General features: G+C 35.3%; 2 protein-coding genes across 3 annotated transcripts; both read left to right on the forward strand.

The window, feature by feature from the left end:
• The first annotated feature begins 91 nt into the window (after positions 1-91).
• LOC132127856 (huntingtin-interacting protein 1-related protein-like) lies at positions 92-14,830 on the forward strand. The gene is made up of 34 exons (XM_059540037.1): positions 92-318; positions 1,011-1,074; positions 1,585-1,727; positions 1,819-1,875; positions 1,982-2,062; positions 2,144-2,220; positions 2,302-2,363; positions 2,780-2,920; positions 3,007-3,064; positions 4,092-4,167; positions 4,307-4,438; positions 4,542-4,591; positions 5,454-5,526; positions 5,608-5,791; positions 6,776-6,864; positions 7,140-7,256; positions 7,767-7,868; positions 8,049-8,243; positions 8,373-8,483; positions 9,225-9,419; positions 10,171-10,321; positions 10,411-10,497; positions 10,578-10,685; positions 11,627-11,763; positions 11,848-11,958; positions 12,039-12,097; positions 12,180-12,210; positions 12,703-12,765; positions 12,850-12,950; positions 13,031-13,136; positions 13,220-13,343; positions 13,739-13,800; positions 14,002-14,331; positions 14,452-14,830. Exons 1-34 carry the CDS (start codon positions 238-240, stop codon positions 14,458-14,460), a joined length of 3,567 nt encoding a protein of 1,188 aa, XP_059396020.1. The 5' UTR covers positions 92-237; the 3' UTR covers positions 14,461-14,830.
• A 1,021-nt stretch (positions 14,831-15,851) lies between these two features.
• Positions 15,852-26,760, forward strand: LOC132127159 (RILP-like protein 1). 2 transcript variants are annotated; one of them, XM_059538830.1, is made up of 8 exons: positions 15,852-16,356; positions 17,831-17,981; positions 20,619-20,737; positions 20,975-21,220; positions 22,866-23,020; positions 23,630-23,734; positions 24,789-24,876; positions 26,264-26,404. In XM_059538830.1, exons 1-8 carry the CDS (start codon positions 16,069-16,071, stop codon positions 26,267-26,269), a joined length of 1,158 nt encoding a protein of 385 aa, XP_059394813.1. In that variant the 5' UTR covers positions 15,852-16,068; the 3' UTR covers positions 26,270-26,404. The 2 variants fall into 2 exon arrangements, with proteins under 2 accessions (XP_059394813.1, XP_059394812.1); XM_059538829.1 differs by lacking the exon at positions 24,789-24,876 and having other exon boundaries at positions 26,264-26,760.
• Positions 26,761-27,872: the final 1,112 nt, after the last annotated feature.

A 27,872-nucleotide genomic window follows, 5' to 3' on the forward strand; every position in this document is an offset into this window, starting at 1 on the left:
TTATTTATAATAAACAAATAAACACTTAAATAAGTGTTTATTCACGGTTTAAGTAGTTGGAATATTTGACGTTTTTTTTTTTTGACTGAAATACAAGTGAGGAAACGCTGTTGATAGAGCGCGTGAGGAAACTCACCTGTGTGTGACTCGTTGACGTGACAGATAGAGTGTGTGTGTCTGTGTCGGGACTCACTCGATCATTTGTACAACTGGTTTCATCTGAGGAAGGAGTTAAACATGGCCTCGAAGAAAAACGAGAAAACGGATAAATCTGAAAAAGCTTTAGCTGCAGAAAAGGAGCAATTCGTCAAACTTCAGGTGAGAAAGACGCCCTCACTGATATTTACTTCATTCAACGAGTATTTTATTTACACACACACATATATATATATATATATATATATATATATATATATATATATATATACTTGGTTTTTCTTTTCATGTCAGTGACAGAAACACCTAATAAATAGACTAACGTTACTTATCAGGTTTTTGTCGCATAACCTTATCTTTGAAACTATTTAAAATATTTTTAAAATATATTTTTAAATCCTCACATTTTATCGCTTGGAATCCCCGCGAAATTCATTTTAATTACATATGCGTGTGGCCTAAAACAATCGCCATTATGTTTTAAAAACATTGTTTTAATATACATTCCTTGTTTTTTGTGCAATACATGTTATGTATGGAAGTGTAAAATTGCAATCCAATATATTTTACCATAGTAATATGGATGTACATCATGATATTATTAAAGTACCATGGTATGGATATGGTATTGTATTATTATATTACCATAAACTGAACTGCTATGTAAATACATGTATGTAAGATCTGACTCAGATGTTCCCCCTGGCTGCAATTATTTATTAGTTATTAATTTGTGCTTCATTGTGATGTGTATTATTTAATATTTTAAACAGTCATATGTATTAACATTACAGGTGTGCGTCATGTATTGTGTTTAATTAATGTTGTTATGTAAAATCTCATCTGCTTTACAGCTTCAAAGCATCACCAAATCCATCACCAATGTGGAAGCCCCTATCAAAGAGAAATATGGACGCAGTATCCTTTAATATTGATTTAATACAGCATTTCATGTGTGTAGAATCATATTCATTCTATGTTGTAGTGAGCTTGCGCACAGATGTCCAGGTTTGACAGTCACAGTATGTACTTTATCAGTCAAATTTAGTTGTGTAACACGTTTCACAACAGCTTCACGAAAAATAATAATGTTAATGTTTATAATATCTTAGTATCTTCATGCCTTGTAGTTGCATTTAGCAGAATCACAGCTAGTGATAATATAGTTTACATTTTACTACAGTGTAAACACTCAAGCAGTTGAGATTTGCTATATTGTCTGTATAGCTCTATGTGAATGTACTCTATGTATATAGATAAAGTTGGATTTAGTTATATATTTCCAACTGTATATAAAGAGCTGGGTGATTATCTAGTTGCATTTTAAGATACAATACAAACTCAGACATTTGAAATCTGCTATTTGGCAAATGCTTTGAATCATCTTTGCTAAATATCATCTGGACTTTGTCCTTAACTTTTGCACAGATATAATTTTAGGCACACATAAGGAAGGCGGTGCTGTCACGTTCTGGTCTCACGCCGTGAGTCTGCCGCTGTCCAGTAACGCAATCCTCAGCTGGAAGTTCTGCCACGTGGTGCACAAACTGCTTCGAGACGGCCATCCTAACGTCAGTCTCATCTACCAGTATCATCATGACTTCATTTGACTTTATTTGTCTAAAATTACCATACAAATATAAATGTATGTCTTTCTTGTAGACTTTACGAGACAGCAGAGGTCACACCGCAAGCATTAGACAGATGGGAACATTATGGGTGAGTTTGAAATTATCTGGATGTTTTTCTGTTGAGCAAGTCATTTACATCATCTTTCATCTAAAAACTTTCAACTTAAATTTTCTATGTGTTTGCTGTGTTTCAGGGGAATCTACATGATAGATATGGACATATTGTTGCTCTGTATGCCAAGCTGCTGTGTATTAAAATCGATTTCCATTTAAAGGTAAGTTGAATTTTTCCTTCATTGACATATGAGTTAAAAAATATCTATCTGTCTATCTATCTAATCTGGTTTCCACCACAGCATCTGGAGATCCCACCAAACCTTGACGCTCCTGAGCAGGTTCTTGATAAAGCCATCGCCATTGATATCAACAAAGTGTAAGTACATTGCTAATGATTTCAGTGAGCTTGAATAATCTGTTGATGTAAATGAATTACTCGTGATTATTGTATTTCCAGGTTTGACATGACAGGTGAGGTTCTGGAGTACATGGAAGCAGCTCTAAAGCTGCAAGAAACAGGTAAACATAATGTTTTACCCAAAAGTTGATTTTAATACTGTTTCATTAATTACACATCAAAATGATCAAAAATGACAGTAAAGACATTTAGAAAGTTACAAAAGAGTTCCATTTCAAGTGCTGTTTTTCTTTCTGCACTTCATAGAATTCTGAAAAAATGTATCTCAGATTGCACAAAATATAAATAAATCATAAGTATAATGTGACACTGAAGACTGGAGTAATGATGCTGAAAATTCAGATATGCATTACAGGAATGAATTAAATTTTAAAATATATTTGCATAGAAAACAGTTATTTTAAATTGTAAAAACATTTCAGTTTTTACTGCATTTTTGATCAAATAAATACAGCCTTGGTGAGCAGAAGAGACGGCAGTGTGTGTATAATAAATCTTTTTTTCTTTTTAAATGCAGTTTTCCGTCAGATGGAGTCAAGCTCCACCAGCTCTACCACTCCTGTGGGTCAGTGCCGTCTGGCACCGCTGGTTCTCGTCATCCAGGACTGCGGTCCGCTCTACCATTTCCTGGTCAAGCTCTTGTTCAAGCTACACAGCAGTGAGTCTTGTTGTTTACATGCTGCTCTCTTCATTTATATGCATTATTTTCATTGAGTTTACCAGCGCTGTGCATCTGTGTCACAGGAATACCGGTGGACGCTCTGTTAGGACACAGGGATCGATTCCGCGAGCAGTTCATCAGGTAACGGTGGACTGCAGTATTATGTAATAATGCACCGATATAGAAATTTTGTCCAAAAGCAAAAATTTTTTTTTGTTATTGCTGTTAAGTTTAAGACATTTTAAAATGTGTTAATGCACATTATACCTCTATGATGAATATTGTTTAGTATTTCACATGCCCGTTTATCGAAACTAAAAAGGGACTCTTATTATGAAGTTTTGGGCGGTGGGGGGTTGTTGTTGAAAGTGCGTTGTGACGAAGTGTGTGGAAGAGGAATAAATGGAGAATGTTGATTGATTCAAAAGTGTTTTATTTAGTATAACAATTGCCACTGACTAATATATATTTACTGAAATAAACATTTTTCATGTCAATCTAGAAATGAACAAGTCAATTCAGGTATCAAAACATCATAATGTACTGAAGAAAAGATGGTCAAATTTTAGTACTTTAAATGTTTCTAGTAAAAAAAAAAAACCTATTCATAATGACAATGATTTATAAAAAAATAAATAAATGATAATAACAGTAATAATATCAGGCATTACTGATTTAATGTACACTATAATTCATAATCATTTGTGGTCGGTAAGATTTTTTGTTTGTTTTTGAGTCTCCTCAAGGCTCCCTAAGTTTGCATTTATTTGATTAAAATTACAGTAAAAATATAAATATTGTGAAATATTATTGCAATTAAATGAATGCAGTTTATTGTAATTTATTTATGTGATGCAAAGCTGAATTTTACGCATCTTCATTGTCACATGATCTTCAGAAATCATTCTAATATGGTGATTTGCTGCTCAAGAAACATTTTTTATTATCAATGTTGAAAAGAGTTATGATATTTCATATTTTCATGAAAACTGTGAGACAATTTTTTTTAGGATTCTTTGATGAATAGGAATAGTATTTATTTACAGTGCATTTACATATACTAATTTGGCAGATGCTTTTATTCAATTAAATTCACAAAATGTAAAAGTGGAGTTCAGGAAAGTACTGCTGCTTTGAGTAGTTTTTGGTCTGTCTTTGTCCTCCACAGTTTGACGCAGTTTTTCGAGAGAGCGAGAGGGATGGAGTTTTTCAAATCTATCATTCAGATTCCTGATCTTCCCGATGTAAGATCTTTACATTCATAAATAATTCAGTTTCAAGTCATGTTTACTGAAAATGTTTTACAAAATGCTATGAAAGAAACAATAATGACAGATGGTGTAAAATGCTGAACAGATGAATATATGCATATGAATGTTGTAGGAGCCTCCAAATTTCCTGCGTGCAGCTTCACTCGCTGATCACGTGAAGCCTGTGGTCGTTCAGAATGAGACATTCCCTGACTTCGATGATACGGACACGCAGCTGGATTTTGGTGAAGGAAACTATCAGATGGTAAAAACAACCTAGATCGGTCAAGCCTTGTAGATTGGCTCAGAGAAAGTCTTACTAAGTGCTTTTCCACATTTGTGACAATTCTAATTATTATGTTCAACAGTATTATGGATACAACCAGTTTGACCCTCCAATTGACATACAAGAGCAAAGGTAACATACCACTTTATGAAAGAATACTCACAAATTAGATCAGTTTTTTTTTGGCAGCAGTGAGATTAAATGGGGAGCAAATGCAGACTCCTAGAGTTTCAGAAGATTTCAACAATATCTCAAACCATGCTCAGATTTGTCCGAGATATAAATATTAACTCAATATTCTCATTTTAAATTCTCATTAATTTCTCAACTGATATAGATCAATATTATAGTTTCTTGGTATGAATGCAACTTTATTCATATATCTTCTGCGTTAACTTTAATTGTAGTTAAACCGCTAGTAATTTTTTTATTTTTATTACTATTATTTTTTTAAATGTCTATATAGTTTCTATTAATTTGTATGTATTATTTTATTTAGCGTCTTAAGTTTGAGTTATTTTAGTAATTAAACTTAAATTAAACAAAAATGAGCAATGATGTCTTGGCAGTTAGCTGAAATAAAATAAGTTTATTTTATTTATCTATTTTATTCTATTAAAACTTTTTATTTGCTTTAAAATGTTTAAAAAATATTTTTTTTTAGTTAATGGTATTAGTAATCCTGATGTAGACATGACTTATTTGTGTAAAAGGGAGTTTTAGGAGAAAAATAAAAAAATCTGAGAAAGCTAGAAGTCAATCAAATGTTTTGTTGCACTTTTCACTGAACTTACATTTCTTATGTTCATTAAAACCTTTTAATCTGATGTTTAAAATATTTTTGTACACAAAGAGAAGTTGTGTTATCTCATAGTTTTGATGACTTTACTATTATTCTAAATTGTGGATAGTAGTGATATAATTAAAGAAAAAATTGGTGTCCAAATGTTTGAAATTTCTTTTCATTTGTTCTATAATATTAACTCTCACACAGAGAGACCGAGGCTGATACTCTGAGGAAGGAACTAGAGGTGGTGAAACCAGAGCTGGAGCTCATAAAAGTGGAGGTTAGACATTCGTTTTTTTTCACATCTGTCTTGAGAAGTGTTTTCTTCTGAGATTGATTCCCATCCTCCGTGTGTCTGCAGGCCCAGCGCGCTGTGGTCCAGCTCAAATCTCAGGTCAATAAACTGGAATCCGAGCTTGAGGACCAGCGGACGCACAAGCAGATGGCGCTGGTGGAGAACGAGCATCTGCGTATGGAGGTGGAGAACCTCAGAGCACAGACCGCAGTCGCTGCCAGCATACAGGCCACGGTCGAGGACGCGGGCAGTGAGTGACCTCTGACCCCACACTCAGACACACTATATATATGCTACTGTTTGTATGTTTGGAAGAAATACATATTTTATTCAGCAAGGATGCAGATGCACAAAAGATTTTTATTTTAAATAAAAGCTGTGCTTTTTAAGAATCCTGCACAAAAATATATAATGGTTTCAAAACAAAATAACAAAATATGCAGCAGCGGAACTGTTTTCAACTCTGATAATCATAGGAAATGTCTCTTAACCTGTAAACTGTCACCCCGTCCTGTATACGGGACGCCTACGTTTACTTCACTATATTACAATTAAATCCTTATCTAATCATGACAAACTATATATTGTTGGAAAGGTCTAAGACTCCTAAATAGATGTTTTACCAAATTTTTTTTTAAAAATTATGTAGGAAAAGTAATAGATTATTTTATGGCAAGAGTGCACCTCAAAAACCTACATCATAACAAAGTCTTCTTTGTTGCCTTTTTCTCGATCACACTTTAGAAATCATCAGAAATGATACTATCACTTGAAAACTTAAAATCTCAAAATTCATCCTTTGAAACCTATTTTAAAATTAAACATTGCATTACCATGAAAATGGTACATCAAAGTCATGTTATAAAATGTTTTCAGTCATGAATTATAAAAATGTAGGTTTGGATCATGCACTTTCAAGTCTATGTTAAAAAATGTGAGTGACAGTTAATAGGTTAAGCAGCAGGTCTGCATATTAGAATGATTTCTGAAGGATCATGTGACACTGAAGTAAATTCCATTTTACACAGAAATAAATTCCATTTTAAAGCATATTTGAAAAGAAACCAGTTAATTTGAATCAAAATAATCTTTCATAATATTACTGTGTTTACTGTATGTTTGATCAAATAAATGCAGCCTTGGTGAGCATAAGAGCCTTCTTTTTCATAAAAAAATCTCCTTTTTCTTTTGAATAGTAGTATGAATGAAAATCTCTTGTTCTCGTGTTTTCTAGGCAGAGCTCAGACTGCTCAGATACATTTCACTCGACTCAAAGAGAAACACGCCGAGCTGGTCAGCAGACATGCTGATCTCATGCGGAAGGTAAAGACAATTTTGTGCTGCTTTCCTCACACATCATTGATAAAAATAGGGCTAGTAACTTTGCCACTCAACAGAATCAATTACACGATATGTGATCCTCCAGTACAATTATTATTTCTGTTATGGCCTAATGTGAGGAATATTCCCCAAATATGTTGCCACAAGGAGTCCTGGAGAAAAAAGTATCTTCATTTGTCATGGATAAACTTAAGATGGTGAAGTGTCTTTGCCATATGGTTATTATCATTGTTAATGGTCATGATTTTCTGTGTCAGAATGCAGAGATGGGGAAGCAGCTCAGCAGCACTCAGCAGGCGCAGGAGGAGCTGCTCACATACAAGCAGCAGAGGGCCGTAGAGCTGGAGCAACTGAGACAGGACAACAGCTCAAAGGTCACACTCCATTCATTTATGTTTATGATTCCAGTCATTCTTCAGATTTAAAAGTTCCCTTACCACTCATATTAACCTGGAGTGATATAGGTTAGTTGACCAGTAGGAGATTTTCAACAGCTGATGCAAATATTCCAATATTATAGTTTAATAATAAAACATGCTTCATATTTCTATGGAAACTGACACATTTTTATGATTATTTAATGAATGAAATGTTCAAAAGAACAGCATTTATTTGAATTATGAATCTTCTGTAACATTATAAATGTCTTTACTGTCACTTTTGACCGATTTAATTCATCCTTTCTCAATAAAAGGAAAAATCTCTTGAATGATAGTGAATTTTCTCCTAATTATTAAAAAACAGAAATTGTACATTATCCATTGACAATCAGGTTTGATGATTTAATTGAAACTAGTGCAGATCATCTCAAAAATATCTGCTAATATATTGGCTTGGCTGAAATATCCACCTGTCATTAACTGAACTGAACTCTTAATTTTCAGCTGGAGGCGCAGAGAGCAGAAATTGAACGTTTGAAGCAAGAGCTAGCAAACGAGAGGGCTGAAATGTTCCAAGTCCATAATAGTTTGCAGAGCAAGGAGAAGGTATGGATCTCTATCAATGTGCATAAAAGACTCCAGATTCTGAATGCATTAAAACTGGTAAATACTGTAATGTGTCTCTGATCTGTGTGTGTGTGTGTGTGTGTGTGTGTGTGTGTGTGTGTGTGTGTGTGTGTGTGTGTGTGTGTGTGTGTGTGTGTGTGTGTGTGTGTGTGTGTTTAGGCCGGAGACGAGTTGAGCAGTGTATTGGTGGGTCTTCAGGCAGAAAAAGAAACACTACTTCGTACAGTGAGAGATCAGGAAGCTGAGATTGCTAGTCTGCGTCAGGCCGCCCAACTCCACCAAACCATGCTACAGCAGGAGAGAGACCGACATCAGAGAGAGATGACAGCGCTGCAGAACCAGCTGCAGGAAAAAGTCAGTGCAACGTCCTAATCCTTCCCAATGCCAATTAATGTGAACTTACATGCAGCTTTTTGCTGTCCTGATTTTAAACAAAACAGCATTAGGTCTGAATGAGTGTGTTTCCTGTTTATTTGTGGTCAGTTGTGTCGGGAGCAGGAGCTGCAGCTGGAGATGGAGAAGCTGAGACGTGAGCTGGAGGAGAAGCGAGTGGAGCTGCTGCGTGCTCAAAGTGCTCTGAACAGTAAAGAATCTGTGAGTATTTCCTCCTCAGCAGACCCTCTGTTTCAAACATATGCAAGCTGTTACCATTTGAGCAACTGATGCATAATATGACTTTTTTACACAAGCATGCAGACATTTATTGAACATATTAGTGGGTGACCAATATGATTTTTACAAAATCAAATGCTTATACAATATTTAGAGAGTGAGCTGACTGATTGCTTATACAGTACTGAAATATATAACTAGTGCGATTAATCACATCCAAAATAAAAGTTTTTTTTTTCATAATATGTGTGTGTGTACTGTGTGTATTTATTATGGATATATAAATACAAACCCATGCATGTAAATATATTTATATATAATATAAGATTTAAGAATATATATATATATAACTGTATGTGTGTATTTACATATTCATAATAAATATACACAGTACATATACATATATTATGTAAACAAAAACTTTTATTTTGGGTGTAATTAATCGCATGACAGCACTTAATATAATATCTGTCAAAAGCATCATTTATTCCTGTGATGGAAGGTTGAGTTTCCAGCATCATTACTCCAGTCTTCAGTGTTGTATGATCGCATGATTTTGGTTAAATATTGACACATAACACTATTATATACGAAGAACAAAGGATGTGAAACAAAGGATCTCTTTGTCAAGACCTGCTTATGTTTGTCAATTCACCTATGGTGTCTGAATCAGCACTACACCTTCAAAACGGTACATTCTTTGTGTTTGTATGTGTGTTTCAGACAGGAGACCAGCTGAGCAGTGTGTTAGTGGGTCTGCAGGCGCAGAAGGAGGTTCTTCTACGTTCAGTGAAAGAACAGGAGGCTGAGATCACTAACCTGCGTCAGGCCGCCCAGCTCCACCAGGCCACGCTGCTGCAGGAGAGAGACAGGAGTCAGAGAGAGATGACAGCGCTGCAGAGCCAAATGCAGGCCAAGGTCAGAAAAGCTACGGATTGTGGGCATGATTTCTCCAAAGAAAAAAAAACATTCATGCATACATAGTTTGAAAATCCTTCAATAAAGTACTATGATTTGGGATGCTGATAGCTGACACAATACTGAAATATGATGATACTAAACAATAATTGCAAATATTAATATAGCATTTTTGTTAATGTAATATTAGTTATATAAATAGTTCTGTCAATATTTAGAGAGTGGACTGAGTGATAGCTAATACAATACTGAAATATACTGTTTGAATCAGTTCAATAATAGTTAATTTTCACATAATGTAATATTAGTTATGTCAGCCTTTAGCAGGTGGGCTGATTGATAGCTAATATAATGATCTATGATATACTGTATAATAGCAAATATAATTTGATTTTAGAATATAATACTATTTATTAAAATACTATTTATTTTTATCTCATCTAATCAAATGTAATCTTTTATAAATATTAGTTATGTCAGTTTTTAGAAAGTGAGCTGACTGATAGATAGACTGATAAATTTATTTTGTGTGTAATATAATATATAAATATAACCTATGTCAATAATTAGAGAGTGGGCTGACTGATAACTGATATAATGGTGAACTATATGATACATTTTCAAAGTCAAACTATGATTTGGGACAGTTTAATCTTGTATAGGATGAACAGTATGCACATTGGGATGTAGCCCAGGTTTAGCCTCTGTAGTGTCTATTGAGGGTCTTAATGAGTTTTTTTTTTCTGTACAGTTTAGTCTGGATTCAGGACTGTTGCAGCAGAAGCTGCAGGATGAGCAGTTCAGTCTGTTGCAGTGCGCTGTGGTGGAGGCTGAGGGTATCGTGCTGGACGCTGTGGCCAAAGTGGACGATCCACTACACGTGCGCTGCATCAGCACCCCAGGTCTGTCCTTCCTCACCCTCCTCCTCCTCATACCTCTGAATATCTTCATCACTTATTTTACTCGACATATATCTAATCTCTGCTTGCAGAGTATTTGATCAATCGTGCTGAGTTGACGTTGGCGTCCCTTGATAAGATGCAGCAGAATCATGCGGTCTATTTGAGGAATATGGATGGTAAGATGTCAGTCATTCTCATCAGTAAGCTACAGGTTCAGGTGTTAGTGTGATGTAATCTTTTCTTCTTCCTCTTCTAGATGCCAGTGGTTTGTTGAGGTCGGTGACCCAGTTCTCTCATCTCATTGCTGACACTATTGTGAATGGAGCAGGAACTGCACACTCAGCGCCTACGGACCAAGCAGACCGTGAGAGTCCTAATTATTCTTTAATATTAAAAATGCACATATGCACATTTCAAATGCATATAGTGCTACTGACATTAAAAATATTTTTGGTCTTTAGATGGTCCAAACTAGTCTAGGCAAGAATAATTTATAATTTATTTTAAAAAAGTTGCAAATGAACAGTATTTAACGTATTTATTCATAGTTTTGATAGATACATTAATACATTTACTAATGATTTGCATTAGAAAATCCAGCTCATACCAGATGAATTTGTGTAGTCTTTAGCTGATCCAAGCTGTTATGTTTCCTAGATGGTCCAAACCGCTCTAGATATAATATAGAATTTCTTTTTAAAAAAGTAGCAAAATACCACAGTCTTTAAAGTTATTCCAATTTTCTATCACAAACATTTTGTATTACAAAATTTGTACTGATAATTTGCATAAGAAAATCCATCTAACTCCAGATGGTTTAACATGGTTATAGCTTCTTCAAGCTGCTGGTTTATGGTCCTTAGATGGTCCAAGCTGGTCTAAATAATAATTTATAATTTCTTAAAAAATAAGATGCATATCACTACAATCTTTGAAGCTGTTTAAGTTTTGCATTAGAAAATATATACAGATGACTGCATTAAAAAATTAACACAGTCTTTAAAGTACTTTGTACTGATGATTTGCATTAAAAAATACAGCTAATACCAGATGGTTTACATGGCATTTAGCAGGTTCGGACTTCTCATCTATAGTCCTTAGATGGCTAATCAACAGTAGACGTGGGTGCAACCTTATAGAGCACTTTGATCAAGCTAGTTAGAGCTGGTTTACTATCTCAATCCAGCAGCAAATCATCTACAGTGCTCCTAAAACCATCTCGACCACCGTAAACGGGTAAAAGCAGTTTTTTTTTGCTGTTTTTTTTCCCAGCAGTCTGATGATTTTTGGTTCATGTCTCCGTAGGCTTGACTGATAACTGCCGGGATTGTGCCACTCACTGCCTCCAGTATCTGAAAGAGCTGAAGCTGAAGGCCACGCTCCCGGGAGCTGACCCTACTGCTGTCCGCTATGTGGTCCAGCGTATCCTCAACCAAGGACAGGTGCGTTGGACCAGAGATTGCATCTTGAGACTTGATCTGTGTTTGCGTGACATAATAAGTGACTTCTCTCCTGGTCTCCTGCAGGAACTGCGGCCCAGGGGAGCAGATGTGCGGAAGGAAGAGCTGGCAGAAATGGTGGATAAGGAAATGGCTGCGACTTCCACTGCCATTGAAGATGCTGTGCTGAGAATGGATGTAAGTTAGACTGTGTTAATGATGCTGGATTGAACTCAGGATTTGTAATGACTTCATGAGTCTTTTCTTATGTAATACAGGAAATATTGAGCCAGGCAAGAAGAGAGTCATCTGGAGTGAAGCTGGAAGTTAACCAAAAGTTAGTTTGGGTTGGGATATAGTTTTATACAGTTTGTAGTTTATGGGTTATGTAATTAAATGTTTGTTTTGTTCTATTACAGCATCATTGGCTCGTGTTCGGATCTAATGAAGGTACGTTTAGATTCACAGAGATGACTGTGTTGTTTAATTGACAGTAAAACGCGTATAATTATTTAAAAGATTTAAAATAAATGCTGTTCTTTTGAATTTTCTTTTAATTCTGAATCCCGAATATCATGATTTCCACAGCTCAACATTTATAATAATTATACATATTTCTAGTGCAGCAAATCAGTATATTAGAATGATTTCTGAAGGATCATGTGACACTGAAGACTGGAGTAATGATGCTGAAAATACAGCTTTGCATCACGGGAATTAATAAAATTTTAACATATATTCACATAGAAAACAGTTATTTTAAAAGGTATTTGATATACCATTATATAATATTTGAATATCTCCGTTTTTACTGTATTTTAATCAAATAAATGCAGCCTAAGTTACGTTTTTCTAAAAACAAAAAACTGTGATCCTAAACTTTTTAAATTGGTAATGTATATCAAGATTTTTCAAGTAATTTTTAATCCCTTTTGTCCATAGGCTATACACATGCTGGTGACGGCTGCTACTGACCTGCAGAGAGACATTGTGGACAGTGGCCGGGTATGATTCAGCTATATGGACAATTTTCGCTCATTTTTATAAATCATGCATACTCATACACCTTATTGCCGTATTGCATTTTAGGGTGCTGGTTCTGTCAAAGACTTCTATGCTAAAAATTCACGTTGGACGGAGGGACTCATTTCAGCGTCAAAGGCTGTAGGATGGGGAGCAACGCAGATGCTGTGAGTGTGTCGAATATTTAAAGCTTTAACTTGGATTTATTATTATTTATAATATACTATTGATTTATTATCTCACAAAGTGAATCAGCTGATAAAGTCGTGACTGACAAAGGCAAATATGAAGAGCTGATTGTCTGCTCTCATGAGATCGCCGCCAGTACGGCACAACTTGTCGCTGCTTCAAAGGTAAAATTCATGAGACCAATATAAGTGCGTGTTTAATCCAATCAAATCTGATGATTCTGACACATCTATCCTTCATTTAACAGGTAAAGGCAGATCGAGGCAACAAGAAGCTCCAAACTTTACAGCAAGCATCCCGTCACGTGAATGACATGGCCGCTGTTGTGGTGTCATCTACTAAATCAGGACAAATGCAGATTGAGAACAAGGGTGAGTTTCATGGACACATGCAATAAACATGAAACATACAAGCCAAAACAGTTCTAAAAAATATGTTGGTGGATTTTGATGTGAGAGGACAATAGGGGATTAACTACACTGGAGGAAGCATTATTATGGATTATGGACTTGTATTTTAGCCAGAAGTGACAGTTTTAAATTAAAATGTCTTAATAATGGATTTTTTTGTTACAAACACGCAGCTTTTTTCGCTTCACAAGATATTAATTGATGGACTGGAATGATGGATTACTTGTAGATTATTGTGATGTTTTTATCAACTGTTTGGACTCTCATTTTGATGGCACCCATTCACTGCAGAGCATCCATTGGTGAGTGATGTGATGCTAAATTTCTAAGTGTATCCTCTTGTTTTTTTTTCACAGACTCCATGGACTTTTCCAGCTTGTCTCTTATAAAACTCAAAACAGAAGAAATGGATTCTCAGGTAAATTTGCCAAAATGAAAAATAGTACAGTTTTAGGTATTAAACCACCCTTACATCATCCAATCAAATCCCAAAGGATTCAATCAAGTACAAAATGTATATTTTTCACTTTGAAATACATCAAATCATGCAAGTAAAAACGATTTGCACGTTCTTTTTCAAGCTTGAAATTGATAGATGTAAACTCAAATTTGTTTATAGGTGAAAGTATTAGAGTTGGAGAAGCAGTTGGTGAACGAGCGTATACGATTGGGAGAACTCAGGAAAAAGCACTATGAGATGGGAGGGATCCCGATGGACTCGCCTCCAGGGAATACAGTTAATAGTTTTGACAGTTCACTTCCTACTGTTTTTCCTGACCCGCCCAATATGGATCTGCCCAGTCTGGACACGTTCACACTGGACCTACCCAGATTTGAACCACTTCGACTGGACCCGCCCAGACCGGAGTCCCCCGCGCCGGAACCTGCCAAAACCAGCTCTAAACGAACCTCAATCTTCCATAAATCAGGCAGTCGCCTCAAGAATGCAGTAAGTATTTACAGCCACTCTTCGCTTGGGGCCACTTTAACAGTATTTCCAGTGAAAATATTGCCTTTTGAGATAATAAATTTAGATGTTAAGTTGTTTTTCTTTGTTTATCTCACACAGTTTAGGTGAAAGGAGTCTGAGCCCTGGATGTATGAAGAAGAAACCATCATAATGTATATTATTTTCTTTGTTTTATCATGAGTCTCTACTGTATATCTTCCTTCATGCAATACTGTATGGTGTGAATTAAAAAATTTCAAATTATGCTTTTAATTTATACTATCATTTATTGAATTGCTACAGTGAAATATTTTATCATGCAATTATTCGTCATTTTAATAAGTACCAGGTTGAAGACTTTACCTTTACCTTTTTTAATCAGCACCATCAATTGATGGCTGATAGTTAATTTGGGATATTTTAACAACTTTTATGATTTTAAAGTAAATTAACTTGAAGTTTTAAATGTAAACTGAAGTAAATAAAAAATATTATGTTGGGTAAATTATGCATGTGCTGGTTGTTCTTAACACCTGTATTTACAGATTAGAACAAATTAAAAACATGTTGGAAACCCATTTAAAAACCATCCATGAAATCCTAATTTAATATGTTTATTAAATTGTTAATATTAATTAACCTGCATACTTAACCATACACGATTATATGCTGTGTTAGAAAGGTTACTTTGGAAATGTAATAAGTTACCGATTACAAGTTACCCTATTTACAATGTAGTAAGTAGTGTAACTATTTCAATTTCTTTGTTAATGTAACATTACATTTGATTATTTTTCTACATTTCTAATGAATGTTTTCAACTGTTAATCTTTTTTAAACATTTAAAGCAGGCGGGGTTAACCTTAGTATTCAACACTCTTTACTGACAGACTTCTCAAAATCCTTCATCGGTTGAATTGAGATTAAAGTAATTGAATTTTAAGTACAGCCACCACAAAATCAGACTTTACAAATCATTCTGAGATTAAATACAGATTTTTAAATCATAAGATATAGTTTAATCGCTATGATACTGTTCTTGAAATCCAATCATTGCACAGCCATGACGCGAAACACTGGCATCTAACAATGCTTTTGAATGTAAAAAAAATCTTGTGTAATATAACCTGTTTGTTTTATTTTTGTATTTTTTTTTTTTTGCCATGGAAATAGCCTAAATTGCTGTGTTGTCATTAAATAAATATATATTACTATTACTACTAACAATGCTTTTGAAAATGTTAAATTAAATTACGTAATTTAGTTAAATGTAACTAACTTAGTTAGTTACTCCCCAACAGTGATTATTATTAGTATAGCGTCAGTCTCTGCTTGACATGTAAACTACCCGTTCATACTTTGATCTAACAATGGAAATAAAACATCACTTCACGGATTTAGCCACAGTGAGTTAACCCAATATCTATGGTAAACAGAGTTTATGACCAATATTGTAGGGCAGTGTGGCGCTTGACAGTGATTTCACAGCGCTCGTGTGCCGCTGCTGTGCGCATGCGCGCGGGACGTAAAACGCCGCTTTGAGGAATAAATAAGGGCAGGGAAACCGAACCGCAATGGAACAACTCTTACCTCGCTCCAATTCTGCTTAAAATACCCCGAAATGGCTTTTATCCTTGACGGGGTGTCATTAGAAGGTTTTTAGAGGGCTTTGGGTATCTGTTTGGCTACTGAAAGGGACTGAGAAAGTTTGTAAGGAAACGAACTTCAGAGACGGTCATGGAGGATTTCGGTTCGGCGCTAGAGAAGAACGTGGCGGATCTGAACGTGATGGACGTGTACGACATCGCCGCGGTCGTGGGCCAGGAGTTCGAGCGCATTATCGATCAGTACGGATGCGAGGCTCTGTCTCGACTCATGCCCAAAGTGGTCCGTGTGCTGGAGATCCTGGAGGTCCTGGTTAGCCGCAACAGCATCAGTCCAGAGACCGAGGAGCTGCGTCTGGAGCTGGACCGGCTGCGGCTGGAGCGGATGGAGCGGCTGGAGAAGGACAGGAAACATAAGAAGGTGCTTCCACAGACGATAATATCTACTGACCTCATCTCAGTAACCAGCTCGTTCATTTAACTCTGTTTTACTCACACTAGGAATGCACAGAATCAAACAGACAGGTGACTAGTTTAATGTGCCTCGCTTTTCAGTGACGACACAACATACTGTATATGTACAACTATTAGAATTATTTAACACAAAAGTATACATTTTAATTTATAAATATTTTTTTGTATTCAAATTAAATTTCTTTCTATCTATCTATCTATCTATCTATCTATCTATCTATCTATCTATCTATCTATTATTTTATATATAAAACTATAAATGTATTTAATAATACATATATTAAAGTGCATAATTGCGCATATATATTTCATTTTTATTGAATATTATTTTAATTATATATGTGATTTAATTAGATTAAAACATTATAGCTTGACTGCTCTAATGTAAAATGTATATACATTGATGTTCAAAAGTTTGGGTTGTTTTTTTAAAGAAGTTTCTTCTGCTCATCAAGGTTGCAAATATTTAATCAGAAGTACAGTAAAAACAGTAATATTGTGTAATATAGTTGTATAACAACTTTTTTCTGTATTAATTTACTTTAAAGTGTTATTTATTCCTGTGATGCAAAGCTGTATTTTCAGCATCATTACTCCAGTCTTCAGTGTCACGTGATCCTTCAGAAATCTTTTTTTAATTTAATTAATTAATTTTTTTACCTGTGATACTTTTTTTTCAGGATTTTTATTCATAATAGAATTGATTCAAAATATAAATATTTTCTAACAATACAAGTCTTTACTGTCACTTTTTTTTATCAGTTTAACAGATCTTTGCTGAATGTATTCTGCATTTTTTTCTACTACTTTTAGTACGTATGAACGTATGTACATTGTTTGCCAGTGGTGTTTCAGAACAAAGCAGTGAATGCATGGGAATTTTTTTAAGTTCCTGTCTGGTACAGGAAATGATGTAATAATGTAACATCATGTCCACTGGGACAGTGAGCAAATCTGCAACAAATTCTAATCTTATGAGGCGGATGTCAAATGTAATAAAGTAGTACTATAATACAGTGTGGGGGGTCAGATTCTACTCTGCTAATACCAAGGTAGCTTGAAGCTTACTGAATGATTGCAATATTCTTATAGTATACGTTTATTTACATGCTACTTCAAGACAAAGAAGAATCCTGTGGCTTTACCATAGTACATGACTGTGGTATTGTAGTACATGAGAATCTCACACAAATGTAAGAATAGAGTAAAACATGAGTATGTGAATATAAGCAGAGTTATGAATGCAGCTTTTGTCCGTGTCTTTCTGTGAAGATGTTATTATGCTCCTGCTTTGTGTGTTTTTGCTGATTGTTTCAGACGTTACGTAACTCCAGTGAAGGTCAGCATGTTAAAAATACACTCATGTTTATTTTGTGAGCCACTCCTGAGATGTGTGTGTGTGTGTGTGTGGTTGTGAACAGGAGCTGGAGCTTGTGGAGGATGTGTGGAGAGGAGAAGCACAGGATCTTCTGTCCCAGATCGCACAGCTGCAGGAGGAAAACAAAACGCTGCTCAACAACCTGTCTGTCAAAGAGTGTCCAATGACAGAAGAGGATATACAGAAACAGGAAGGTAGTCTTAAAGCTCAGGGTTTGGAAAAAGAGGGCTTTGTGTCAGCCTTACACTGTCTGAAAAAAAAATTTATTTATATATATATATATATATATATATATATATATATTCTAATTAGATGGAATGCAACTTTATTTGCTGGCCAAAACAATATATTTACAAAAAATTGGTGAGGTTTTAAAAGCTCTGTAGTTACACAGGGTATCTTAAAAAGTCTTAATTCACTCTTTCACAAATTAAGGCTTTAAAAAGTCTTAAATCAAAAAGTCATGGCATTAAATGTTGCATGCATTTCCATAAATAAATATCTTCCTCTGTATTTTAATCTCTAAACATTCCAACATTAAGATATATTAACTTGAGATGCTAAGCAAAGATATAAAGTGGAGTGTGACATTTTTTTTTTAGCATTTTTTATGTACTGCATTTGTTCGATTTGGAACATAGCAGCATGCTGTTTTCCCAGCATTGCCTGTTCTGGAAACAAAAGCAAACACGTGTGGTCATGCGCATAGAAATTCTCACGCATTCTTTCAGCTGTTTAGGAACTGACACAGAGGCCACACAAAGCGTCCCTTCTCCATGTGAGTGAAGACGAGCCATGAGCAGCACAGAGACTCCACAGTGCCTCTGACACACTCTCGCTCGCAGAACAGTGTCCCTCTCAGTCCTGCTGGACGAGTCTGATTCAGTGTCAAACACAGCGCAGCTGTTTACACAAACATTCCTGCGCCACTCTCAATGCTGATGTTAAGAGAATGCAGGAAATTCCTTACATAATAAGCTTTAAAAATAATATTCTTGGTTATTTAATGCACATGGACAGCATCTGTTGCATGCTGGTTTTTTCCAAAAATATGACACATTAAATATTGACAAAACTATCGTGTGTGTGTGTGTGTATATAATATAAAAGAGCATATTATATATATATATACACATTTATAATGTATCATAAATGTAGTAATATGTAAAATTTACATTAGTATTAGTGCAATTATAAATTAGTATTATGTATATAAGTATTAATAGGATAATATTTTATATAGTATTAGAATAAAAAAATATATATAAATAATTTGACATCAGATATTAGTGCTGTCAATTGGTTAATCATGATTAATCGCATCCAAAATAAGGTTTTGTTTACATTATATATTTGTGTATACTGTGTATATTTATTATGTATATATACATTTACACACATATAGTATATTTTTTGAAAATATTTACATGTATTAACATGTCTATATGTACATTCATATAATTTGTATTATATATAAATATATTTAATGTACAATCATAACATTTTTCTGAAATGTATACATGCATGTGTGTATTTATATGTACATAATAAATATACACATTACACATATGTAAACAATCTTTTTTGAATGCGATTTATATATATATTCATATATATTAATCTCTATCTATCTATATTAATCTCTATCTATCTATCTATCTATCTATCTATCTATCTATCTATCTATCTATCTATATCGTATTTTTCGGACTATAAGTCGCACCTGAGTATAAGTCGCATCAGTCCAAAAATACGTCATGATGAGGAAAGAAACATAAGTCTCACTGGACTATAAGTCGCATTTATTTAGAACCAAGAACCAAGAGGAAACATTACCGTCTACAGCCGCGAGAGGGCGCTCTATGCTGCTCAGTGTAGACTACAGGAGCACTGAGCAGCATAGAGCGCCCTCTCGCGGCTGGAGACGGTAATGTTTTCTCTTGGTTCATGTCAAATTAATTTTGATAAATAAGTCGCAGGACCAGCCAAACTATGAAAAAAAGTGCGACTTATAGTCCGAAAAACATGGTATATATATATATATATATATATATTATATACTTTGTAAAAGTGTTTGTTTGTTTTAGTGTGAGGGAGGAATTAAGTTGTATTTAACTCTAAATATTCTTTTAAAACATGTGACATTAAATTTCTAGGTCATGACAAACGTGAAGTGTGTCAGTGATTGTGTGTCAAATTCTCCGCACGGACACACATCTATTTTAGGAGCAACAACATGGGCGCTCAGTCAGGAAGTTATCTGCTTACAGTGTCTGGCAGACTTCTTACGCCTGTCCTTATTTCCATTGACCTGTCCCATGCAAAACAAAAGCCTCACCCTGAACCCTGTGTCGATCACATCAAAAATGTCCAATATGTTATTGATTATAAATTAACTGACCCCGCTTTTGTTGGGTTAATAACTTAGCACTCAGAAGCTAGATTGCTAACTGTCTTTATTGAATGAACTGGCAATAAACAGAAAATAACTCAACAACTGCTGTTGTTCTGTAGCACATGCAGAAAAATATCAAAGGTAAATTGGTGGTTTATTCTTAAACCAATCAGAGAGCTCGAATAGTGGAAGCAAAGTTACAGTTTAATATTTATTTTTTGTTATTTAATTTTATATATATATATATATATATATATATATATATGAAATTGTTATTATGTTATGACTTAGACATTTTTACATATATTAAAAATATTATTATTTTAATAGTAATTGGTGGCCCACCTGCAAAACCACCGCGGCCCACAGGTTGAAAACCACTGCTCTATGTAATGAATTATGCTGCATGTGTGGATTTTGTTTTATGTGATGCCAGGCATGACCGAGAGGGAACGGCAGGTGATGAAGAAGCTGAAGGAAGTTGTAGATAAACAGCGAGATGAGATCCGTGCCAAAGACCGCGAGCTGACGCTCAAAAACGAGGACATTGAAGCGGTAAAGAGCCATGTTCTTCCTGAGCAAATCTTAATGTTAGCAGCAGTCAATGCACAGACATATCTCAAGGAAGCAAGATGAAGAGATGTCGAAAGTCTTCATTAAAACTTATGCTAAAAAAAAAATTACCTAATAACATAGCCTTAACATCTGATGAAATCACAGTGGATCATAGTGTGCACATAATGTTCATCATATTGTGGAGGTTTAATGTGGCACAAATGATGTTTCTTCCAGCTCCAGCAGCAGTTGAACCGGCTGATGAAGATCAACCATGACCTGAGGCATAAGATCACGGTGGTGGAGGCCCAGGGTAAAGCGCTGATCGAGCAGAAGGTGGAGCTGGAGGCGTCTGGTCAGGCGCGGCAGCAGGAGATGGGCAACCTGCGACAGGAAGTGGCCCGTCTGAAGGAGCGACTTAAAGAGCAGGGCAAGACCAGCACTGAGACGGAGGAGCCTGTAGGACCACCTTCACCTGCACAGGTACATGAATGTAGACAGGTGCTGCATTGATTGTGTTGGTTTCTCACACGTTTAGAAACTCATGAACTCTGACAAATAGATTATGAAGTTTTCCATTGCATCTTTGCTTAATTCCAATGCATTGAGACTGCAGCATCCAGTCATTTCTATATCTGTTTAGAGGAAGGAAGTGTGATCTAAAGTGTCAGGATCTTCACATGGTGTCCATAATGAGTCAGAATGAGTCACAGTCTCACAGAGGAAATAAGGATGAGGATAAAAATCAGTGGACTGTGTATATGGCTTTGTATGCAAGTTGTATGTAATTGTGAACTTTTGAGATTAATTGAATATGTTTAACATTGTTAAATTCAATGCAGTGCACACATTTACTTCATTTGATGTTTAATTTTGACGTTTAAGTTAATGACAGTTAAAAACATATGGACTGGTACATTTGCTCAAAAGTATTTGCATTAGTATTTGTATGATTTAATTTAATTATCAAAGCTTACCACCTTGATATGAAATATCACATGTGAGTGAAAAAGCGATGTAATTTGTGTGCACTGTATTTATTTACACTACCTTTCAAAAGTTTTTTTTTTTTTTAAGAAATTAATACTTTTATTCACATTCAGCAAGGATGCATTAAATTGATCAAAATGGACCGTTAAGACATTTATAATGTTACACAAGATTTCTAATTCAAGTAAGTGCTTTATATTCATCAAAATATTCTAAAAATCAGTTTTCACAAAAATATGAAGCAGCACAGCTGGTTTCAACATTGATTGATAATAATAAGAAATGTTTATTGAGCAGAAAATCTGCATATTAAAATGATTTCTGAAGGATCATGTGACACTGAAGACTTTTTCCCCGACCTGGGGTCAGGATTTAGCTTCTGAGCTCCTCGCTGGGGGCCTGGAGACAGAGGAAGATCCCCTCCATTTTACCCCCCACACCGGGGCCCCAGGAGCCCTGACGTATGACGTTGATGAGGAGAAGGACGATGAGGAGGCTGCGTTTTTATGGGTAACCCTGCAGGGGCAGCTTCTAAGGATAGCATGGAGTGGAAACTAACACCTGACTCGTATCTGCATCTGTTTGCACGAGTCACGCTAGGGCAACAACAACCCTGCAGAGTGTGTGACTGGTTCTGTGCACTAGTGACTTCAGTCCTTTACACAGGTACACTCTCGTTGGGAAGAGTGTCGACCGGTTAAAGTCTTTAATTGTTAAAGCAGCCTGCGTGTGTGTGCAAGTGTTTGTACTGAATGCAAACCATGTGACTGAATCAAATGTTAACTCAAAGATCATAATCATATGATGATGGATCATAAAAGCGAGGTTGCGGTCTAAATAAAGCACCAATCATATACTGTTGTACATTAGCAGAAGTGAAATCATAGGCCAGTTTCATAAACTTAGCCACCATGTTAAAACTGTGTCGAAAGAAGTAGTTGCCAAAGGGTAATCAATACAAATAAGACCGATTTATGATAGTTTATGCAGCTGGCCCTAGGTGATATTTGTGTTGTTTTGTGGATGCTCTGATAATGAAACTTTTTGTGCGACTTTAGTTTAAACCTCCTCAGCAGCCAGTTGCTCAGCGTAAAAGCTAGTGTGAATGACTGTAAGTGTTCATCCTGTCATCCACCAGGAGGCGATGTGTGATGACGACATGTCCTCTCTAGATCCAAATGACCCGAACCGCCCGCGATTTACCCTCCAAGAGCTGCGAGACGTCCTGCATGAACGCAATGAGCTGAAAGCTAAAGTATTCATGCTGCAAGAGGAAATCGCATATTACAAAAGGTCAACTATCTTAATACTTAACGTTAAGCCAGTCAGTCATATCTCTTAAAAATGTAAAAAATAATAGTTTAATAAGTATATGAAATTTATGCATTCATGAAATATATTACTGTTATACTTTTTAATAACACTGTATCTATGAAAGCTTGTTTTTCGCATGGCATAAAAATATAGAAAAGGTATATGCAATTTTTCTGAGAAAAATGTGAGAATAGTGTGACACAAATTCACAATTGCCAGAAAAAAGAATTGGGAGATAAAAAGTCTTAGTTACCTTTTTTACTTTTTATCACATGGCAGAAACAAAAGAAACTGAATTTAAACTCAGAATTCCGAAAATTGCTAAAAATATCCCAATTGTGAGTTGTACACTTGCAATTGCGAGAAGAATAATTATGAGTCACAATTGCCTTTTTTACTTTTTATTTTGTGGCAGAAACAAAAAACACATTTCTGAAATGTAAACTCAGAATTCAGAGAAAAAAGACAGAATTGTGAGATGTAAACTTAGAATGTGGAGAAAAAAAATCTAAATTGTCATATGAAATCGCAATTGTGAGAAAAATCTGAAATTTGAATTGCTGACTTATTTTATGATCACGTTTGCAGTGACGAACAGGAAGAGGAATTAGGCCCGCCGCTCCCAGACCCGTCTCCTACACTCCGGCCAAGCTCACGCTCCAACTTTCAGCCCGAGTCGGGTATAAAACGACTGTGCGTACTGCTACAAGAGCCAATCATGTACACACACACACACACTTATATTACAAACATTTAGGGCCAGATTTACTAAACAGTGCAAATAAGCATGAGAGCACAATTCCATAAAAGCACCGATGGGAGTGGAAAGTTCTGTGGGTGATTAACTGACAATGCACAAAATAAAGAACACAAATGCAGTCAGATCTTTCCACAATGCAAGTTACCAAGAGCAGTGCAGACAAACAGAGCCAATGATAGTAAGGTATGTGTAATTACTTACAATACAGGTGCAAAACCAATAAGAAATGCTTTTGTGGGTAGTAATTAAAGGCACAAACAGCAGTAAATTAACTAGCACAAACCTTAGTAAATCATGTTGCATGATTTATTTAAATACTCTCCTCCCATAAATTTAGTGCCTGGAAAGAATACTCCTACAAATGCATATGCTCAAAAGCAGGTCAGCTGCAAAAATGACTGTTCACACCTTTTCAGCTCTTATTTATCATTGCGTGTCTTTAGTAAACAGCAGTGTTTAAAGCTATCAGAGGGTATGCGTTGGCACAAGCTGTTAGTAAATCTGTCCCTGATTCTTTAAAATCATCACAATTTGACCCCTTTGCATCAAGAGTGCAAATATGTTGCCCAAAAATGTTTTCATGTATTTATGAATTCTGAATGTTTACAAAGGTGTGCATTTATTCAAAGCAACTTGCATTGCAGTCCAAGTATGCATTTTATCAGCGCATGCATTTCCCTGGGAATTTTGAGCTTAAGAAAACGCAAGTTAAAGAACCACAAGACCAATGAAAAACAGTTACATATTGACTAAACTGCAGCTTTGTAGCTTTAGAGTTTTATGACATGTTATGACACATGTTGGCATCCATGTAACCATGTTTTACTAATATCTTAAGGCATGATCATCATTAATAATGCCATGTGCATCTGAAATGCTAAAGACTAAGCAGTAGGATGTGACCAATGAAGCAGTATGATACTACAGGTGGTTCTGGGTGTATCTTCTCTTTGCTCAACTCTTCATATCTGTGCCTCTTTGTCACAGGATCTTCACAGCCATTATGCCGATGGTGGCGGCTGGGTTGATTTCAGATGACCCCACTTTACAGCCAATCAGACGACTTATTTCCCTTGTACGACCTTTTGGTGGTTCACCTTTGTGTTCTTTGCTGTTTTAACACTTTATCCTCCCTGCATGTGATGGAGCTGCATAGCCCCCTCATCTCACCCCCCCCCCCCCCCCACCCCCATTAGAGTCACTGACTGTAAAGAGCACATTCTGATTGGCTGATTGTGGGGATATCTGTGCGACCAATCACCAATAGGATTGTTAAAATCAGCCAGTCAGAATCAAATTCCCGCTCACACCTCTAACACTCAGGCTACGCAGTAACAACTACGTAACATTGTTTCTATGTACTAGCGACTAAAGAGTGCTTCATAGAGGCATAGGGAGAATAAACGCTTGGTTTTCACTGCTTGTATGAGCTGAAATGTGTCATGCAAGAGCACAGATACACAGCAAACATTTGTGGGATGCTTTTTGTAACTTTAGATCTGGACAGACAATAGTGAGACTGTAGGGATGAGGTTATGGTACAGTAATTTGAAATATGTAGCTCATATTTCATGCCAAAATAATAATAAAAAAAGGAATAAAGGGGAAAAAATATTTATATATAATACTACATATAAATGCATATATGTATTTTAATTAGTTTTTTTGCATTCTTCATTAAACTGACAATAAAAGTACAAAGTAATTGTAAATGACAAAAAATGTGCATACACGTATGTGTGTGTGTGTGTGTGTGTATATACTGTATGTATGTCTTTTGTGAGATTTTTATGAGAATAAACAGTAATTGAAGCAATACAAACTAATTGAAAAATGGGAAAATATTAGCGCATATACGTATATATGTGTGTGTGTGTGTGTGTGTGTTTGCTTTCTGACATTGTTTTTATGACATTACAACATGATGCAAAAAAAACAACCCTTTTAGGGTGGTGGGTGGTGTTGGATGGGTGGTGTTGGCGCAGTGGATAAGACACATGCCTTTGGTGTGAGAGACCCGGGTTCGAATCCACTGTGAGACACCAATGTGTCCCTGAGCAAGACACTTAATGTATTTTATTTTTTTAAGGTACAGTGTTGAAATTATTTTATTTATATTTTATTTTATATAAGAATTTATAAAAATGTGGATTGTATATTACAAAAATTAAATATAAAAATGAAAATTTTTTGGAAACAATGCAAAAAAATTTTTTTTTATTTTGGTGTGAAATGTGTTATTTCTTTGTGCAGTCAGTGTAGGGTAGCAATAAACTGTGCATTATTATCAATAGAAAATAACACCTAAAACGTTTCTGAGCGCTAAAAAGTAACATAGTAAACACAACCCATCGACTCCAAAATGTTTATGAAACAATGTAGTTAAATAAACATAATTTACGAACACATTCATGCATGAAAATGCAAACCAGTCTTGCTGATGCCCTCTCTTACATTCACAGGTTTAGCTTCTTTTCCCGCGACAAAACCCGAGGCTCTCAGAGGAGGATGCCACAGATGGGTGATGGCTTCGGCTCATGGGCGGGGAAAAATGACGTGGACACAGAACAGGCCCAGGAGGCATTACAGCACATGTAACGAACACAACGCTCCACTAATCGCTAACCTGCACCATGTGACGGTCCCTTTAAGAGTCACTTTCACAGCACAACCTCCGCAAGCCAATGAGACTAAAGAGCTCACAAAGGGAACATGGGGGACAGGCTGTTTAGAGTTACTGATAGGTTGTGGCCCTCACCTTCACCCAAAGATACTGTGAGGGAGTTTTATGTGCCTGTTATGTTAGATAGTTAGACATTTTATTGCTATTGCAAATGACAACTTTAAGTAGATGACTCGGACGAATAGACTTCAGACAATATTCTGAGAAGATACCTTCAGTAGATAAGATACATATCTATTTTTAATTCAAATTGAATTATGAGTGAAAATATGCACATGGCTGAAGAACAAATGTGAGATTTAAATTTTAGGTTGCTACGCCCAGGCCAGAGATTGTCTGAAAAGGATGTTGGCATTATATGTTGAATGTTTAAAACTATTTTTGAAATTGCACAGTAGCCTGATTCTTTTGGCACACAGAATTTAAAGGCATATCAAGTATTCTTTCTATTGACATCCTTTATGACATGCTGTGTTATCACAGAAAAAAAAAATTAACTTGTCCCTCAGTTTGTAACAGCAAACATTATATTTCCAGTAATGAGAGGTGTATGTGGCAAAACATTAAGATCAGAGAAATGTGCCTCTCAAAAAGACCTTTTATTAACTCTTTTATTATCTTTTATTAACTTTTATTATGTTTTTTCAGTGCAGTGAATTGTTTTGTAGGAAGATAAGGTAATATTGTAAAATATTAGTACAATTTAAAATAAGTGTTTTCTATTTGAACATATTATAAAATGTCATTTTTTCACCGTGATCAAAGCTGATTTTTCAGTATCATCAATTCAGGCTTCAGTGTCACATGATCCTTCAGAAATCATTATATGCTGCTCAAAAAAAAAAAACTTATCAATGTTGAAAATATTCATATTTTTGTGCAAAAAGTGATCAATTTATTTTTCAGTATATTTGATGAGTTGAAACTTCAAAAGAACAGCATTTATTTGAAATAGCAACATTGTAAATGACTTAATTGTCTTTTTTGATTAATTGAATCCTTTAAAAAATATCTTGCTGACCCTAAAATTTAAAAAACGGTATTGTATTTACATATCAAAACTGTGTGTATTTTAATATTTCTCCCATTTTATTACCCCATATACTTCTATTATACATATGTTATGACATGATTTGTAAAAAAAAATTTTTTACAAACTGAGTGGCAAGTCAGAAACATTTTCAGTGGTAATTGACAGCATGTCACAGGTTCTGAATTTAGTCCTTAAACCCTGTAATCATGAAACAAAGCTTTACGTGCATCATTAAGTGTGTCTGTTAAGCACATTAAAGCAGAACAATATTAATAATCCATAGTTTACCATTGGCAACTGAAGTATCTATTACATGGACAAATGTCCTTCACCAGCAGTTTTGCATTGCTTGAAT

The sequence above is a fragment of the Carassius carassius genome, chromosome 45 (assembly GCF_963082965.1).
Source record: "Carassius carassius chromosome 45, fCarCar2.1, whole genome shotgun sequence".
In the NCBI taxonomy this organism is placed as follows: Eukaryota; Metazoa; Chordata; class Actinopteri; order Cypriniformes; family Cyprinidae; genus Carassius; species Carassius carassius.

Excerpts from the sequence above, each read along its gene's own strand:
- LOC132127856 (XM_059540037.1), top strand. The coding sequence starts at position 238 with ATGGCCTCGAAGAAAAACGAGAAAACGGATAAATCTGAAAAAGCTTTA. Across the intron at positions 13,344-13,738 it reads AATGCAGATTGAGAACAAGG|ACTCCATGGACTTTTCCAGC; the intron begins GTGAGTTTCATG and ends TTTTTTTCACAG. Across the intron at positions 13,801-14,001 it reads CAGAAGAAATGGATTCTCAG|GTGAAAGTATTAGAGTTGGA; the intron begins GTAAATTTGCCA and ends ATTTGTTTATAG.
- LOC132127159 (XM_059538829.1), top strand. The coding sequence starts at position 16,069 with ATGGAGGATTTCGGTTCGGCGCTAGAGAAGAACGTGGCGGATCTGAAC. Across the intron at positions 23,021-23,629 it reads GAAATCGCATATTACAAAAG|TGACGAACAGGAAGAGGAAT; the intron begins GTCAACTATCTT and ends TCACGTTTGCAG. Across the intron at positions 23,735-26,263 it reads GAGTCGGGTATAAAACGACT|GTTTAGCTTCTTTTCCCGCG; the intron begins GTGCGTACTGCT and ends TTACATTCACAG.